The sequence below is a fragment of the Rhincodon typus genome, chromosome 42 (genome assembly GCF_021869965.1).
Source record: "Rhincodon typus isolate 14 chromosome 42, sRhiTyp1.1, whole genome shotgun sequence".
NCBI classification, from domain to species: Eukaryota; Metazoa; Chordata; class Chondrichthyes; order Orectolobiformes; family Rhincodontidae; genus Rhincodon; species Rhincodon typus.
Genome location: NC_063373.1, coordinates 10,632,031 through 10,651,713, shown reverse-complemented (window position 1 = coordinate 10,651,713; position 19,683 = coordinate 10,632,031). Strand labels below are relative to the sequence as shown.

Here is a 19,683-nt window from a genome sequence, read left to right as displayed (position 1 = left end):
TTTTTAGGTATCCCTTGTGTTTCTCCTGACATGGGCTCCTGCACTTTTCATCGAACCAGTGCTGATCCCCTGGATCGATTGTCTCACGGTTGAATGGAGAATATATTGGGCCATGATGTTGAAAATTGTGCTGGAGTGCAAATTGTCTGTTATTGATGGGTCACCACACCTCGTGGATTTTCAGACTTGAGTTGCTAGATACGTTTGAAGTTTTACCCAATTGTCACGTGTATAGTGCAAACAACACAACGGAGGGTCTTCTCACTATGAAGGTGAGACTTCGTCTCCACAAGGACTCTGTGGTGATCACTGTTATCAAAAACTGTCATGTACAAGTGCGTCTGTAGCTGGCAGACTGCTGATAATGAGGTTAAAGGTGTTTTCCCCTCTTGTTAACTCCATTACCACCAGCCACAGACACAGTCTCATGTGTTGTTTAGGACCGGAGCAACTCGATCAGTCGTGCTGCTGCTGAGCCACTCTTGGTGGTGGACACTGAAATCCCCGAACCAGAGTTAATTTGTGCAATACCACCTTTAGAGCTTCCTCCAAGTGCTGTCACCACGGTGGAGTACTGAGTCATCAGCTAAGGGCGCACAACACGTGGTAATCAGCTGAATGTTTCATTCCCATGCTTATCCTGATGCCATGAAAATTCAGGGCTTTGGAGTCAATATTGCGGGCTCCCAGGTCAACTCCCTCCGACTGTCTACCACTGTGCCATCATCTCTGCTGGTCTGTCCGGCCTGTGGGCCAGGAAATGACGTGAATGGTGATGGTGGTGTCTGGTACATTGTCTGTAAAGTGAACAAGGCAAGCAAGTAAACAAGCCAAACTCTGAGTCGCCTGTGTCTGTGAGTAAAGGGCAAACAGTTCTGCAATTGTGCAGCATTACCAATTGCCAAGAATGCCATTGGAATATTTGGAAATGGCTAAAAATCAACTGTGAATGAAGCAGCTTCATGAAAAGGAAACGAAACAGCTTGAATGACGATTGAAAGCAGAGGGAAAACAGAAATAGAGAATAGATCTAGCAGAAAAACAATAAACTGAAAGGATAACCTTAACAGAGGAAAGGGAGAACGAGAGAGTAGAAAATCAGAAAGAGTGATAAGAAAAGCAGACACAGAATTTGGACTTCAGAAGTGGCAATTAGACAGGAACTGCATCAATTCCTTACTAAAGGGAAGGAGGCGAAGGTAGAAGGAAGGCTTATTGTGGAGGATAGTGATTACAAGCAAATCTATCCTAGCCAAAGGCCCGGTGGGGATTTGTGTAAATATTTTCAAGCATTGCCTACTTTCAACGAGAAGAATGTAGAAGCCTTTTACATTTCATTGGAGAAACTGCCTAAAAAATAAATAAATGGCCGGTGGCCATATGGATATTGTTGATTCAAACAAATTTGGTACCCAGAATTAGTGATGTGTTTGCATCACGATCGGAGGAGCTATCTGTGGAGTGCAATACAGTATAAGGTGAAAAAAATACCATGTTAAGTGCTTGTGAGTTTGTATCAGAGACCTGCAGAAAACGTTTCAGGAATCTAAGGAGGGACCTTTGTGAAGCGCACAGTGAATTTGAAAGGATCAAACAAAGTATTTTAATAGTTGATAAGGGCATTGAATGTAGATCAAACATGTTACACTCTTAGAGATGATTATTTTGGAGGAATTCAAAAATTCACTTCCTGCCTTTGTGAGAGCCCATTCGAGAGTGCAGAGCGTTAAAACTGCAAGATCAGCAGTGGAACTTGCAGATAATTATTAGTTGGTCCATAATTTAATATTTGGCCTACGACATCAATTTCCATCTGGGAAAGATAGTAATTGTGGAAAAAAGGTAGAAAGTGAAATCGACATCTCTCTGAAGATATTAAAGATATTTTACCTGAACATACGACTAAAAAAGTAAAAATGCTCAGCTGTTTTCATTACAATAAAGTAAGTCTCATGAAGTCGCAGTGATGGTGGCTTTGAATAGAAACACTGGGAAGACCAATGTGGAAATCAAGATAAATCAACGAGTTCCGTTGAAGCAGCAAAGGAAAGCAGAGTGGAAGCTAAAAAGCTGCACCATAATTCACAATCTGACCGGAAGTTGGTTGAGAAGAATGTGCCAGCTCTCTTTAAAAAAATATTTGCGAGAGTAAAGTTTACTCATATATGGCACGAGGAGCAAGTAAGAAAACTAAAATTTTAAGAGATACGGGAGCATCTGAATCTTCGATGGAGAGAGATGAGGAGATAAATAATTCAGAAGGAGTAATGCCACGAAAGATGGTAACGTGGAATTTGTGGTGAGAAGAGCAGTGTTCCATTACAAAAAGTAAGGTTGGAGAGTCCGGTGAAAAGTCGAGAAGTGGTGGTGGGAGTATTGGAGAGAATCTCGATTCCAGGAATAAGGTTTAACCTTGGTAATGATATAGCTGGATCATAGGCAGGACTGATGTCTACTGTGGTTGCAAAGCTAATGGAAAACTAGACAACAGAGGTATTACAGGAAGTATTGCCTGGGATTTTTCCTGACGTAGTAACAAGGTCAGAAAGCCACAAGTTAAAGCAGGAGGAGCAATCAAAGAATTAATATACGGAATTTGAAGTGCATTTGCCAGAAACCATACTAAATGAAGGCTGAAACACCCGCGGATGCTCTATTTCAAACAAGAACAAAAATTGCTGGAAAATGCGCAGCAGGTCTGGCGGCAAATGTGGAGATAAATCAAAGGTAACGTTACGGTCGAGTGCCGTTTCCTCAGAACTGATAGTAGCTAGTAAAATATTGGTTTATATGCAGAAGATAGCGTGGGGGAATAAACGATATCTGAGGATAGAGCCCAAAGAGATTGAAGAGAACAGTTGAACAGACGAATGGATATCGATCTGGGCATGAGGCTATTCATCGGAGGTATTAGTAGCTAACGATGAGCTCTGTGTAATAGCTGATTATGTGATAACAACCACTGGTGTATGGAAGCTCGGGTATGCACATTGGCGAGCTGAAGCCCTAAAGTTATTGAACTCAATATTGAGTCCAAAAAGTTGCACTGTCCCGAAGTGAAACTGAGATGCTGTTCTAGCTTGTGCTCACCTTCGCTGGAACACTGCAGCAAAAGTGAGATAGAGATGTTGGCTAGGGAACAGGGTGGTGTATAGAAGTGGCAGGCGACTGGAAGCTCAGGGTCTTTTTCGTGAATAGAACATAGATGTTCTGCAAAGTGGTCACTCAATCTACACTTTGATTCCCTAATGTAGAGGAGACAACTTTGTGAGCAACGAATGCAGTAAAATAGGTTGTGTGAAGTCTAGACAAAGTGCTGCTTCACCTGGATGATTTGCTTGAGCCCTTGGATACCGAGAAGGGAGGAAGTAGGTGGACAGGTGTTACAACTTCTGCGGTTGCAGGAGAAGGTGCTGTAAGGCTGTGTGGGGTTGTTGAAAGTGTTGGAAGTGTGCACCAAGGTGATGCAAAAGGAACGGTCCCTGCAGAAGGTTGAAAAGGAAGGGAGTGGAATATGCATCTGGTTTTTGAAATTTAGCTGAAAGTGGCGGAGATGGCGGGTAATGATTCTCTGAATTTGCAAGCTGGTCGGATAGTAGGTGAGGACAAGGGGCAGACTATCGCTGTCGCGGGAGGAAAGAGAGCAGTGAGGGTTGAAGTGCAAGGGATAAAATGGACCCAGCTGAGGGGTCTGCCAGCAACAGTGCTGGGGAATCCTCATTCGAGGAAGGAGGTGGACATTTTGGAGGTTTCATTGTCGAAATTGTGATCATAGGAAGATATGTCACAGAGACAGAGGAATTTGGAGAATGGAATAGAGTCTTTACAAGAAGTGGGGTGTGAGGATGTATAGTCGAGGTAACTGGGAATTGATGGGGTTATAGTGGATATTGCTGGCCAGCCTATCACCAGAAATGGAAACAGAGATGTCGAAGAGAGGAGTCAGAGATGGATGAGATGAAAGTGACAGCGAGGTAGAAATTGAAATTGCAGCCCATAAACTTTTTTTTTTCCAATTTTGGACAAGAGCTGGAAGCAGTACCAATTTAACAGTGAAAGAGTTGCCGGTTCTGGCCTGAATGGGACTACAACAAGGAATGTTCCACTTGCCACACAAAGAGACGGGCGTAGCTGGGGCCCAGGCGGGAAGCCATGGCCACACCTTTGATCTGAAAAAGAAATAAGAGGAGTTAAAAGAACAGTTGTTGAGGGTGAGGACGAGCTCGGCCAGGCGGCTGAGACTAGTTGTGAATAGGGATGGTTCAGGCCTTTGTTCTCGGAAGAAGCAGAGAGCCCTGAGACCATCCTGGTGAGCGTGGACGTGTAATGTGAGTGCATGTCCATGCTAAAGAGGACGGGGCTGAAGCCCACAAACTCAAATTTCTGAAAATGACATTAAGTGTCGGGTGAATCGTGGATGTCAGTGGGCAGTGACTGGACAAGGGGAAAAAAGACCGAGTCAAGGTAGGAAGTGATGATTTCTGTGGGGCAGCAGCAGGCAGAAACAATGGGTCTACCCGGGCAGTCCTGCTTGTGGATTTTGAGAAGGAGGTAGGAGCGAGCTGGAGAGTCTGGGGGACTTTCAATTTGGAGGCAGTATGGGTGGAGGGAGATCACCAGATGGGAAGAAGTTGTTGGCCGCAGTTGACACAATGGACTGATATTTTATTGTTATCGGGGAGGGGACATAGGAGGAGGCATCTGAGAGATGGTGTTCAGATTTTGCATTTTAGAGGCCACTTCGCCAGACTATAACAGCGCCACCCTGATCAGCAGGCTCAATTATAAATTCAGGATTGTATCGGAGAGCACTGAGTGCAGTCAGTTCCCGGGAATATAGGTTTGAATGGGTAAGAGGGCAAATAATTTGAGGCCACCAATGTCACGTCAACTGTTCTCAATGAACAAGTCGAGTGAATGTAAAAGACCAGAGGGACGGGTCGAGGTGGAGGGAGAGCGTTGGAGGTGGGTGAAGGTGACCTTGGAACGGGGAGAAAACACTTGTCCAAAGAAGTGGGCACAGAGTCCATTGCAACTCAAGAAAAGTTCAACATCCTGTCGTGCCCGGAATTCATCAAGGTGGGGATGCAGAGGGATAAAACTGAGACCTTTGCTGAGTACAGAATGTTCAGCATTGGAGAGCGGAAATTCAGGAGAGATGACAAATACATAGCCGGGTTGTGGGAAGGGATGGAGTCAGAGTGGACTAAGGTCCTTGAGTAAGGTTCTGGAAGGACGTAGGTATGTTTAAGTTGTTACATCTTTGTGCTTTCATGCCAAATGGACTGCAAATGGACTGCACCGATTTAACGATGTGCCATTTGATATGAAAAAAATGGCCAGCCATATTTCAAATACAAAGAAACAAAGTCATTTCTGGAATACTCAACTGTGTGGTGTACATCAACGATCTGGGATATGAAACCAAACGTGATTGGGGAGTTTCCCATAACATAGACGAACTTTGGAGCACTACTATGCCTGTGAATGAATGTCTTATTGTACGTTCGCACCGAATTTTAGCAGCTTAGTTTCTCCACTGACTGACTTATTGAAGAAGAGCAGAAAATTTCAGTGGACAGTAGACTATCAGAAGGCATTTCACAGTCTAAAAGCTGTATTAACCAGAGTCCAAGTGTGAGCCACAGCTAATTACGCAAAGCTATTTAAGGTGGCTATCAATGTGAATGACGTCGGTACTACATTCTTGCAAGAAGATGACAAGAAGATAGAAAGACCTATTGGACCCTTTTTCGGAAACTGGAACAATTATCAAATGAAATATTCCAAATTTGAGAAGGAACCCAGTTTTGGCAACACAACATTTCAACATTTATATTGCCAGCAATTGACTCAGGTAATTGTATGTATTGGTTATCACCCCTTATATATTTGGAGAAATTTAAGACAAAAATTCCAGTATGTTTAAATGGAGATTATTGTTGCAGCTGTTCAATTTGAAAATTATACGCGTGGCAGAAAAAGAGAACGTAATTACCGGCACATTGTTCCAACTTTAAAGAAGAAAAACAAAGGAGTTTGGTGCTATAGTTGCGTGTTTGCATGTTTAGTGTCAATGTAATGCATACGTACTGTATACCACTAGCGTAAAACGAATTGAATTTTAAAAATGAAGCCATTTTGTCTATTGATGGTTCTCTTTTTTTAACGGGGGAGGTGTGCTGATGCTATGGCTTTAAGAGATTATTGTGCCCTTTTTCTTGAAGAACTTGTTTAAGGCAGTCGTTCAGAACTGTCTACCATAACCTGGGAGCTGGGAAATAAACAGAGGAGAGATGGGGCTGGGGAAGGTAGGTCGGATGGTGATAGGTGAGTGCAGGTAGGGAGTGGTGGGGATGGTTCAGTGGGATGGGAGGGGCGGATAAGTGGGAGAGAAGATGGATAGGTTGTGTCAGGTTAAGGAGGCAGGGATGAGAGTGACGCTTGGACATGGGATGAGGCCGGGTGTGGGAAGACTTTAAAACTAATGAACTCCGTGTTTAGGCCATCGGGCTGTAGGCTCCCGAGGCGGAGTATGAGATGTTCTCCTTCAGTTTGCGAGCGGTGTCATTGTGGCACTGGAGAAGGTCATTGTCTGTGCTGAGGATGTTTCAATCCTGGTTTCAAGTTACAGTAACGATAACCCTGGTGTTGATATCTCACTGAATGAGATGATCGAGTAAACACTTTCCCACAGTGGGAACATGTGAACGACTTCAATTCAGTGTAAATATGTTAGGATGTCGTCACTCACTCACTCGCCTTTAAAAGTCAGAACAGAAAGTCAAAAAAAGTCTATTATCGGTTGGTGTGCACTAAGAGAGGGTAACTGATATAACACTTTCCACACTCGGAGCTGGTAATGCATCGCTCCCAAAATGGATTCACTGGAGTCTCAGCGAGCGGAGTGGCAGAGTGATTAGTTTTCCACTCTCACAGCAGGACAATAGCCTCTCTCCATTGTGATTTTTCTTCTATTTCAAGAAACCTTTCATACAGTCCTACAATTTCCAAGACTTATACATGGATAAGCAAAATCTTTCCCACAGGGAGAACATTCCACATTCATAGGCTGAAGACATTTGGGTCCTGATGAATTAAGTGACTGCCAGATGTCTTTATGTGGTGTCTGTTTGCAGTTCTGTTTTCGAGATTTCTCTCTGATATCCTGTAAAAATAACCTAAAAGTACTAACGTTAGATGAAATGAAAAAAATCCCATAAAAAGGGGAATAGTAAAATTTGACTGAAAGTATTTGGCAATGTGTAGAGTATGCAATAGGGGAAAATATGGCCATAAAAACTTATGAACTGTCAGAAAAGTTGAAGTGGTTCACTCAAGTCCTTCAAAGGGAGAGAGCCACGTCTTGTGCATGGATTGTGCAATGAGAGTTGACCGTTCGACCTGGAACCCACTCCATCCTACAATATGACGGTCACCTCCAATCCGGTTTACACCTGCAACAAAATTGTGCCCTTCGAATAAAAAAAAATCAGACGGTTTAGCTCCACTTTCTTTCAGGAAAAGACTTGCCACATCTTGTGAATTTGGCACAAGGAATAGTCTCACCTCTGTTTGAAATGGGCAACTCCTCAATTTGAAGAAATTGTCACATAGTAGTAGATTCTCCCATCAGATGCATCATTGTCTCTGCATTCACCCTGTCAAAATCCCTCCTAATTGGTTTACAATGGCTCATGAAATTCCCATCAATTATGATTGCCGGAGTGCTAGAAACACAAGTCAATCTTCGACTAACAGTGGTGAGGTAAAAGAGCATGCAATTGGTTCCAATGCTACTTATTGATGGATACATGCTGTGTTCTCTCTTGCTCTTCTCTAACATAATGGCATGCTTGATTTTAGTGGTTAGTTAACGAAGTTATTTATATATAAGTATATGACATTTGTAGAAAATCTTTGGATAATTTATTCAGCTTGTTAAGATGTAACATTTTGCATAAGTTATGTAGACAAAGAACAGTACGCATCCTGTGATCACAGAGGACGGTTAACTAATGGTAGAGGACGAACAGGTGTGCACCAATTGCTTTAAAGTTACAGAGTCAAAATCTTGCCATTATAGCCGAAGTGTTCGGGATTGTTACTTATAGACTTCGTCAGTTTCTTCAAGTTCATCTTCCATGTACAGGTAACAGTTCTCTGTTTTGATTTGGTATCTGCAACAATCGCCTTACAACCACTCCCTTATGAAGTATCGTAATTCTAATGGTTGCTAATCACCGTTTAGGACGAGCCGCAACCACTCATGATATCAAGATAACAGTACACACTTCCTGCACCCTAATTTCATTTTTTTTTTCATTACATTTGTGAACAAAACTTCTACTTTCGTAAACATATTCTTAATAGGGAACCTGTTGTGCCACACAGTTCTTTGACGTCAACTGGCTTGAATGCTGTGACGTTGGAAGTCCTGGTTCATTTTATTTTTCACCTCTCTTTGAACTTCTGTTTGTCTCTAATTATTTGGAGGGTGCTAATTTGTGAAAGGCTGGATAGTTATTTCAAAGACATATATCATAAATTTGTTTCCCAGTAAATGCTAGAAATAGATCGGTATTTGTGGGATTGCAAAACTATTTAATGGACCGAGGATCAGCAGCGTTCAGTGTAAGTGTAATGCAGATACCCTTCGTTTCTGGAGGCCAGGGACATTTCTCACTGAAATCCAGACCTAACATGGTTGCATATCTCGGACGTGAATTAAAAACTTTGTAATTCCTTTGGCGATACAATGTCTTGGGGGAGGAGGCAGGCGAGGGTATGTGTCTGAGTATAAACAGAGAAATGAAAATGTTTATTGCTCTTTCACTATTTTAAAGCAGAAGGCAAGGGTTGTGAAAGGATGCGTCAGTATTCTTCAGCTCCTTTCAAAACGTGGCCTGTGTTACTGCGTAGATGAAGATGTCAGTGCAGGACCTGAGTAGCTCAAACATGTTGGTCGCCTCTTCAATTATAGGCCATGGATTATCAAAATCCAGGTCAGTGAAGTAGCCTCACTAATTTGCAAGTAAAGTAAATCTCTGACATACATTACCCACGGTAGCTGGAAGCTGAAAGAGATTGCGAACAGCAGGACAAAGAACATCTTGTGGTTAGCCAACGCCAAACCTTGTCGATTATTAGAACCCCAGAGTGTCTTTCAGTCTCGGCTAGCTACTAGAATGTGTCTTATGGTTAGGGCTTTGAGCGGTAGAATAAGGAGGAACGGAATGTAGGGCCAAACAGTCATGGGCCTGCCACACCAGCCAATTGTAACAGCTGAAATTAATGTCACAGAACTCGGGCATTCTACCCAAAGCGTGCAGTGGCTGATAGATGAAGGGGAAAAGGAAAGTTATTGATGCAGCTTAGGGAAAAGACTATCCCTCGACAAGTGAAGCAGTTCTCTCAGACAGCAGATAGCATGAAAACTGTCAATAGTGAAAGGTACTGTCAGCCAGGCTGAACCATTGCGCGTGGTCAACATCAAAACAGTGCTTAGTGTGCTCAAGAAGGTAATGTGGTCAAGATACTGTCCCAAAAGTAGATACCGGCAATTTGGTTGAGGATGACAGCTGCGATGATGACAAGGAAATCAGCTACAGCTATTGTCACCAGTAGTGGATGATGCACCGGGAGAGTCCACACCATCCACGGCATATGATTATGATCGCCACTGCATTGTCTAAGGTATAAGGAAAAAAAAAGACGTCACCAACCGAATTCAAATGTTAGACGTTGCCGATATAGTACAAAAAAGTCTATAAATTTCACTATAAAACATTGAACAATGTTCAGTACTGGCACGTAATGCAACTGAAAGAATTGCACCATAATTCACTGACAGACAGTGCAAATAATAAATTATACGTATTTTAAAGTTCAGGGTTGAATCTATTTATACTTACATGGCATCCAATATTACAATCAAACAAACCCAAAACAGAAGAGCCAAGGAGTCTAATGATTTGGAAATAAATATATATATATAACTTACTCAGAACTCCAAATATAGCGAGGGCTGTATAATAATTTGTCTATTCTCTCGCCCATGTATTGTTTTGCAAAAGCTAACGAAGACCTTCAAGGTGTACACCTTACCTTCAGACTAGATTAAACGAGTCATTTATTTACAGTTGGTGAAATTCTACACAAACACCATTAAGTTGCAACATGCAACTTAGTTGCAGGTTGTTGAACAATAGATTAACTGAATGTTTCATGTCTTTTCTTTGTAGCATTTGCAAAGTAGATGTCTCCATCGTTTTCGTGACTGAACTAAAGTCTGCATATTCTGTGTCCGTAGTGCAAAACTATGCCTTAGAGTTTTGGTCAAGTGAAAGCCTTGATGATAAACACTAAAATAAGTTCGTCTCTGGCTTACATATGAAGGTGTCGGTTTTGGAGTGGGGTGGACAAATTCAGAAGTCACATGAACCGGTTTAATCTGGTGTCGTGCGACTTCTGAGTCGAGCCTAAAGGCATTTCTCCCAAAATTACCGTGTTATCAATTATTTTGTGTCAATTTCGAACATGCACTCTGTGATTATGATGTAGTTTTGCGTTTAGTTCTAAAAAGCTTATCACAAATCGTGACTAATAATTAAATGAATATTAAAAAAAAGAAACGTTCGTTCGTACATGGCTAGACACCTGAACAGGAAGTCAGTACCATGACATCAATGTTCTGCTCTCCATGCGAAGTGCCAAACACTCATGTGTCCTGGTGGAAAAAAAATAAGTGGGGAATACTCCAAAAAGCTCGAACTCGAGCTCACAGTTGTTAGGTGATACGTGCGCTGGAGTGTCGTTTAACTGATCGGGTAAAGTGAAAAGAGTGGAACAGATTAATATGGTGTATTTGGGTTGTTACAACGTATTTGACAAGCAATCACGTTTTTCAAAGTATGTTAAAAGAACATTGTGTAGAAGGGAGATATAAACGAAGATGAAGGATTGGTGAAATGACTGAAGCAAATAGTATGGACCAAAGGAACTTTCTCGATGTACCTAGCTGTATCTAGTGGAGTGCCGCAGGAATAAATGCTAAATCATCAGTTATTCAAGGCTATGTGCATGATTTGTATGAACAGACCCATTGCATTTAGGCTAAATTTACCAACGACGTAAACAAACGCAGAAAACGACATAGCCAAATCAAGGTAAAGAATATAAACATGTCTACATGCAGATTACGTGAATGGACAAAACATTATTTGACGAAGTTTATTGTGAAAAAGAGTGTGACTTTGTCCATTTTGGCATGAAAAATAGAACAAAAAAAATGGCATTATGTTTAAACGAAGCAGGATTTTGGGATAATGACTTGGTGTTTGAATCTCTTATAGATAGTATCCAGATGGTGCAAGTGACAAGGACAGTTATCATTTCTTGCACGGGAAATTTATTATAAAATAGGACTCTTGCATCTATGCAGGGCATTGGGGAGACTACATCCACTGTTTGATCATCTAATCTAGAAGCAGTACAACAAACGTTTATTCGATTAATTAAAACTGAAAGAACTGTGGATGCGGTAAATCAGGAACATAAACAGAAGTTGCCAGAAAAACTCAACAGGTCTGACAGCATCTGTGAAGAAAAAATCAGTGTTAAAGTTTTGGGTCTGGTGACCCTTCTACAGAACTAGTGGTAGCTGGGAAAACATCGATTTATATGCAAAAAATATGGAGGAGGATGGGTAGGGAGTAAACGATAGGATAGAGCCCAAAGAGAGAGAAGAACAGTTGTACAGACAACGAAGTTGATAACGATCTGGCTAAGAGGGTGAATAGTTGTTAATGGGGACTTGTTGGTGACTAGCAACATTTAGCATGTAATGGCAGTCTATGTGTTAACAAGCCTAGGGGCTAGGACATGTTCAGACGAGGCCAACATCGACAAGGGAGCCTCCAAAATGTCCACCTTCTTCCTCAACCAAGCGTTCCCCAGCACCGTTGTCGAATGGGCACTCAACTGTGTCTGACCCATCTCCCGCATTTCCGCCCTCATCCCTTCTCTTCCCTCCCGCAATGGCAGTAGAGTTCCCCTTGTCTTTACCAACCAGCCCATCAGCATCCACATTCAGAAGACCATCAGACGCTATTTCCGCCACTTCCATTAAGATAGCGAAGAAGGCGTTTCGTGTGCTTGCCTTTATTGGACAGTACATTGAGCATAGGAGTTGGGGGTTCATGTTGCGGTTGTACAGGAAATGGGTTCAGCCAATTTTCAAGTATTGCGTGCAGTTCTGGCTCCCTTCTATAGAAAGGATATTGTGATGTTAGAAAGGGTTCAGAAAAGATTTACTAGGATGTTGCCTGGTTTGAGGGATTTGAGCTGTAGGGAAATGCTGAATAGACCAGGGATATTTTCCCTGGCGCCTCGGAGGCTGATGGGTGACAATGTAGAAGTTTATAAAATCTCGAGGGACATGGAGAGGGTAGCTAGGCAAGGTCTTTTTCCCGGAGTGGGGGATTCCATAACTAGAGGGCATAGGTTGTAGACCTGCTCGCTGAATCGGTGGGTTTGGTTGCAACCATTTCGTCACCCTTCTAGGTAACATCATCAGTGCACCTCGGTGAAGCGTTGGTGTTCTATCCCGCTTGTTATTTATGTTCCTCAGTTTGTTGGGGTGTTTGCTAGCACTTGGTACTCATCAAGCAGATTGCGCAGCGGGAGCGTGCTGGGCCCATAACCCAGACGACGACGGATCGAAACCATCCTCTGCTATTCGCTCGAGGCACGTGACATTTGGGCAGCCCGGTGGCTCAGTGGTTAGCAATGCTGCCTCACAGCGCCAGGGACCTAGGTTCAATTGCACTCTTGGGCAGCGTGTCTGTGTGGGTTTCCTCTGGGTGCTCCGGTTTCTCCCACAATCCAAAGATGTGCAGGCTATGTGGATTGGCCATGCTAAATTGCCCGTAGTGTTCAGGGATGTGTAGATTAGGGGAATGGGTCTGGATGGAATGCTCTCAGTGTCAATGTGGACTTGCTGGGCCGAAGGGCCTGTTTCCACACTGTAAGGATTCTATGATTCCAGGTCTGTTTCTCAGTGGTTTGTACACAGAGTCTGAGACACAGAACCGGAAGTGGTACCAAACACCCCGACAAACTTAGGCATACAAATAACAAGCGGTACAGAGCACCCAAGCTTCACCTACTGACGGTGTTACCCAGCAGGGTAGCTAAACATTTGCAACCAAACCCACTGGTACACTGGTACCTCATCCACAACCTGAGCTACAAATCTTGTCGAAACCTTCAGAAGGCATACGTTTAACGTGATAGGGGAAATACATAAAAGAGACCTAGGGCCCAGCGTTTTCACATAGAGTGTGGTGTGTGTATGGAATAAGCTGCCAAAGGAAGTGTTGGAGGCTACTATGATTATATCCGCCATAAGGAATCTGGATGCGTGTATGAATAGGAATGCTTTAAAGCGATATCACCCAAATGCTGACGAATGGGACTAGATTTATATAAGATATCTGGTTGGCATGGACGAATTGGACGGAAGGGTCTGTTTCGGTGCTCTATATCTCTATGACATGAAGTAATTTGTGCTTCTCATAAGGCACAGTGTTTGCTGGCATGGTAACCAGTGTCACTGAGATGCTCTAGCTGATAACTAAAGGTTGTGCCAAATATTTAATCTCTAAATTTGGTTAATATTCTTACAACCAGAAAGTATCAAAACTAAGATGCTTAGCAGAAACAAATACAAGACATAAAACAATAGGTGAAAAATCGTAAAAATAATTGGGATTGTGGTTGAAGTAGGCGTGGATGGTTTGAGATTCGAGACTAGGTTTCATCACATTATTTAACATCAAGAACTTAACTTAATTGAGATTCCAAGTTATATTTCGGGGTGGGTTTGATTTACTCTCCAGGCAGCCTTTCCCCACAATTGTGTAATGTATCCACTTAGTCAACATTACAAATAGAAAGCATGAAACTGTGAACTAATTAATGCATTCATTGAACCGTAACTAAGGTGTGTATTCAAACAACGCTTTGTCTGGAGAATTTTATCCAGTATAAATGAGGCCATTTGGTTTTTGTCTCATAGCTAAGGTTTATAGCTTGGAGAATTTTCTTTGTGTTTGCAAGACGATGCATGGTCCAGCAAATGGCCTATTCTATGCAATTTACTATCTTGTTCTCGCTGCCATTGGAGTCCCGGGTAAATTGTACACATTATTTAAATTATCTAATCTTGTAAATCGTCAGAACACAGACTCTAATTCGGGATGGCGCCCTTCCTTTCTGAAATGGAACGAATAGCAATGAGCCTTAACTGGTTGAGCGCAAGTTATGCTGAACTACAGTGATATAAGTATATTTGTTCCACTTCCATTATGCAGTATTAAATATATTATTTCATGCATTAAGCGGCACATTTACAGAATGATTATTTGCTAAATTGCTGAAATAGCATTTAGAATAAATGATATTATGCAAACCTGATACTTTTGAGTGCAAAATTTATATTAATATAACAAAAGCTCAGTTTAATATTTTAATGTTTAAGGAACAATAGTGTAATACATAGAAAAGTACAATTTTGTCTGTGTAGTCCACTTGAATTAGCCCTGATTTTATTGACAGTGGTGGAGAAATTATTAGCGTTGTAAACGAATCCTTCCAAATGCAGTGTAAATTCATTGTACGTTCAGTGATTACACAGATCCACAGTTTGACAGCTGTATTGAAGCCACAGTCAAAGCAAAGATAGTTTCAACTGTTCCGTCGTCATTGCCAATATGACCCTGAAGATTAGTTGCACAAATGTTTGATAGGGGCGAATAGATTTTCAAAATTTAAATTTGTTAATTGTTTCACTTTGAGCTGAATTTTGAGTGCATTTCTGCTTTTTTGTTTAGGATAATTGTCTTCGTTTTTCAGTCAGAAGCTATGGTTGGCTTTGTCAAACTGAACATTTATTGCCTTTCTTCAAATTTCACTTAGGAACTTCGAATTTATTTTTAAAATCTAATTCAGCCATTGAATTATGCGTGTTGGCGATGTTGCACAGGAAACTTAATAATGAAGATTGCATATTGATATACAGACGGAGATATTTGGACAGATGATCAAAAGTTTGATCAAACGGCAGGTTAGAAAGCAAGTCTCCGTGAATGGTACAGAGATGGGCCCGTTGAGCCTCAGAAATGCGATGGAGTAACTTATTTTTATCAAACATGTAGTAGATGGGAGAACTGCCAGAATGTGAGGATGTGGGAGGTTTGTGTACCAATCTCAAATCAATTTATTACACATCTTTGAAGAGATAGTGCATGCTGTGGTTAATACGGACCTGGCAAAGTGAATGCACGTGGATTTCCAGAGACATTTAATATGTTTCTCCATAAAAGGTTATTTCAGAAAATAAAAGCTCATGATGCAGATGCTATCATCTCGAAATGGATAAAAATTGGCTAGCTGGGAGAAACAGATACTGCACATAATTATGCATTTGGCTTGATTAGTAAAGTCCTGCAGGGGTCTTTGATGTGTATTTTTTAAAATAATTTCGATCAATGACTTAAATGGTGGCAGAGAAGGTAATGTTGTAAAATTCGCTGATGACCAACCTAGCTATAAAATTACGTACTGACGATGATATGAGCTATTGGCAAAGGATGCAGTAGATTTAAGCATCCATGTGGTTAGAATTGGACGATATCACCACAGTAGCCCAGTTTCATTTTCCTGTCAGAGAACAAAGGCTTACTCTGACGACCGTTGTGTTGCAGTAATAGTGATCTACCTCTGAGCCTGGAGGTCCGAGTTCAAGTTCAACCTGCTCCACAGGTGTGTCATAGCAGGTTACAAAGAAAATACGAGGAAAAGTAGCCTATTATGCCCTTAGAGCCTGGTCTGCTACTCATAATGATAATCGAACGCAGTCTTTTCCTGCTTTATCTCCATACCCTTTGATTCCTTTAGCCCCGAATTCTATATCCAACTCCTTTCTGGAATCATCCACTGTTTTTGTCATCGATTGCTATCTGTGGTATCGAAATCAATAGGCTCACTACTCTCTGGATGAAGACATTTCTTCTCGTTTCATTCCAAAACTTTTTTCGCCAATATCATAAGACTGGGGCCCCTGGTTCTGAACTCCACTGCCATTGAGAGCTTCCTTCCTGTGTTTAACAGGTCTAGTTGTATTCGAATTTTGTAGATTTTGTTTTAATGTGATCCACTCATTCTTCGAAATGGCAGTAAGTGCAATCCTAACCGTGTGAAGTTGTTCAGTTTTGGAAGAAAAGTGGAAAGGCAGAGTATTACTTAAAGGGAGAACGGCAGTAGATATTCTACGCATTGGGTGATTAGGCATTCTATTGCATGTAACAAAATTTCGGGTTTTTTGTACAGCCTATAATCAAGAATGCTAATGGGATTTTTTTCAATATTATGACAGGGACGTTACTTAAAACTAAGGATCTTATGAGTCAGTATTACAGGACATTGTTGAGACCACAGCTCAAGTACAAAGTGTAGTTTTGATTTCCTTATTTAAGAAATGATATAAATGTGCTGCAGGTAGTTCAGAAGAGGTTTACTAATTGGCATGTGCAATGACTGGGTTACTGTATGAGAATAAATTGGAACGGCTGAGTTTGTTTCCTCTGAACCTTCGGAAAAAAAAGAGGGGTGACTTAATAATGTATATCACTTCATAAGTCATCTTGGAAAGTTGGGAGAGAAAGGATGTTTCCTTTGTGTCCAGTCCAGAATTGACAGCACAGTTTCAAATTAAGGGATCATCCTTGAAGAACAAACATAAAGCGTTTCTTTTCTCTCCAAGAGATTTGTGCAACTTTGGGACCCTCTGGCTCTGGTTTTGGGCCCATGTAATGTCATATGAGGTAGATAAAGCCTTGTCTGGCAAGTAGATCAATAAATAAATGGAAATACGACATTTGAAACACAAACATGATTCACGTCTTTAGTCGATGGTGGAACAGGATGGAGATCACTAATGGTCTCATTCTGCTTTTCTTTCGTATATCTATATGTCAGTACTTTTGTAGAAATTCTAAATCTCTACTGATCGGGGCTGGCAGACTATAGAAAGCTGTTATAACAATGATGAGAATATTAAACACAGATTATCGTTGAACCAGTAACCAATACAAATGTTTGCACAGAGGTGTGACGGTAAATGGAAATTGCTGCGAGCAATAACATGGTGGGGGGGGGGGGGGGGGGGTGGGGGTGGCTTATTGCTTGACAGATGAATGCCAAATGTCAGGTGATCGCTAATTCACTCAGATTCAAAGTGCCACTCAAGAGACAACTCCAATGATCTTGAGTATAGACTGAACAATGGCAAGGGCATGGGCTCTAGCATCAATAAGCCAGGGCACTGTACAGAACACATAATATTAAAATAAAAAGTTGATATATGCAGTATCGGTGATAACAATCAAAATTAGGATGATAGTCTTCAGGATCATATCTCATTTGAAAGTCGACTCTAAGATTCTAAAGCATCTGAAGCTTCAGATGATGGCCCAGATGGAGACGCAATCAATGTCCTGAGAACAGAGTTAGTAGCGATGACTGAAAGCAAAGTGTTCTGTATTGACTCAAGTTTCATCCAATAGTGGGCATTGAACAAGAATCTAGGGCTTTTCACTGATTGGAATCTTGAACCAGGAAATTAGATACAGTGGGCGGGCTTGAAGTCATTTCGTAAACTGTCTATCTTTCCTTTTCACAGCCAACTTGATGGCGATCATAATTCTGTCCCGAGGACAGTGTGGACTTTCTCGGTGCATCACTTACTACTTGGTGGTGATAGCAGCGAATGATTTCCTTGTCATCATCACTGCAGTCATCTTCAACAGGATTGGTGGCATTTACTTCAGGTACAGTGTTATGTCCACCACCCCCGGTTGTACGGTTAGCACCGTGCTTATCTATGCTACCCGCGATGGGTCAGTCTGGCTGACAGTGGCATTCACTATCGACCGTTTTATCGCCATCTGCTGTCAGAGTCTGAAGACTAGGTACTGCACTGAGAAAACTGCGTTGCTGGTCATAGGAGGCATCAGTGCCATGAGTTACATCAAGAATGTCCCTTTCTTCTTTACCTACAAACCCTTGTACACCGTGGATGGAGTTCCCTGGTTTTGTGATATCAAGTCCGCCTATTACACATCGCCTGCATGGCAAGTCTATGACTGGCTGGATCACATTTTAACTCCTGTTCTACCATTCTTCCTCATTCTGTTACTCAACGTTCTGACCATAAGACATATCCTAACTGCTAGCAGAAACCGGAGAAGGCTCCGGGGTAATAACAATTGCACAGATCACGAGAATGCCAACCGCAGAAGGTCCATTGTTCTGCTGTTCACCATTTCACTAAGCTTTCTCCTCCTGTGGGTCACCTATGTAGCACATTTCCTCTATGTGCGGATTACTGGTAATGGCTACTTCACTGGCCTGGATTTCAAGAACCCAGACTTCATCTTTCAAGAGATGACAAACATGTTTCAGTTGCTCAGTTCCTGCAACAATGTCTTCATCTACGCAGTCTCCCAGACCAAGTTCCAAGAAAACCTGAAGGAGCTGTTGATGTGCCCTTTCACCATTCTCACTGGCTGTTTTAAATATTAAAGAAACAAATAAATTTCATGACTCTTATCATTGATCAGAGGGCTCCAACCTTTCTTTTTTCAGTTTAATCTGAAAGTTATGGGTTGAAGATTCTTCACTCAAGAGATGCTAAAACACTGTCTGTTAAATTCTTAGATCGAATAATTTCTTACATTAACTGTTTACAAACCAAAGGAGAGTTTATTGACACCTTGGGCTAATAGTTAACTCTTATTTGCAACGAACATGATTAGCTTTCTGTGTTTACCTCTTTTCTTTTAATCAATGCTTTGTCTGGGTTGATTTGCTTTTTCTTTATTTTTATTTGTCTTCCTTTCTTATTCTTCCCGCCTTTCCTTCTTTTCTTCCTCCCTCCCTTCCATCATTTCTTTCTTTCTTTCTTCCTTCCTTTTATTCCATCATTGTTGTATCCTATTCATTTTCTCAGAATCACACTTTGCAAACCCGTCTCTGAGAAACATTACGTTTCATTTCTTGATTCTGAATGCATACTTTGCTACTTGACCTTATAATTTCGCGATCTGTCTCTGCCATTTCTATATTTTCCTTTGGACTGCATCGCTTTCAATTTCTCTGTGCGAATCCAAATATTAGGTCTTTAAATATTGCTCCTTAATGATCAAATTCTTATTTCCTTTGATTTTCTTTTTCCTCAATTTCTGCAATAGTCTTTCACAAGCATTGTGGTCATAAATTTTCTAAGTTCTTGGAAACATTGTGTTCTTGGAACAATGAAAACTTATCGCTCCATGATCGTACTTAAACAGACGCAGTTTGGTCGTTTAATTAAAGCCAATCAGAATCTACTTGCCTGGTATAAGAATTAAGCTTGACAGGTAACATTTCTTGCTGCAACTCCATTCTAATGATAGCCCAGATAATCAGCACTCTCTTGCTATGCTGTTTAAAAATGTCTCTTTGTTCAAATCTGTATCTTGTGTCCGAGTTCTGATGTGTTCAAAATGAAAAGCTTCAACATCAAGTCTCCTTTCAGTAATTTTTAAATTATGTTATAACTGTTCTTTTACATATTGCACT

General features: G+C 41.4%; 1 protein-coding gene across 1 annotated transcript; it reads left to right on the top strand.

The window, feature by feature from the left end:
• The first annotated feature begins 17,751 nt into the window (after positions 1–17,751).
• Positions 17,752–18,645, top strand: LOC109911108 (probable G-protein coupled receptor 139). The gene has a single exon (XM_020510371.1). It carries the CDS (start codon positions 17,752–17,754, stop codon positions 18,643–18,645), a length of 894 nt encoding a protein of 297 aa, XP_020365960.1.
• Positions 18,646–19,683: the final 1,038 nt, after the last annotated feature.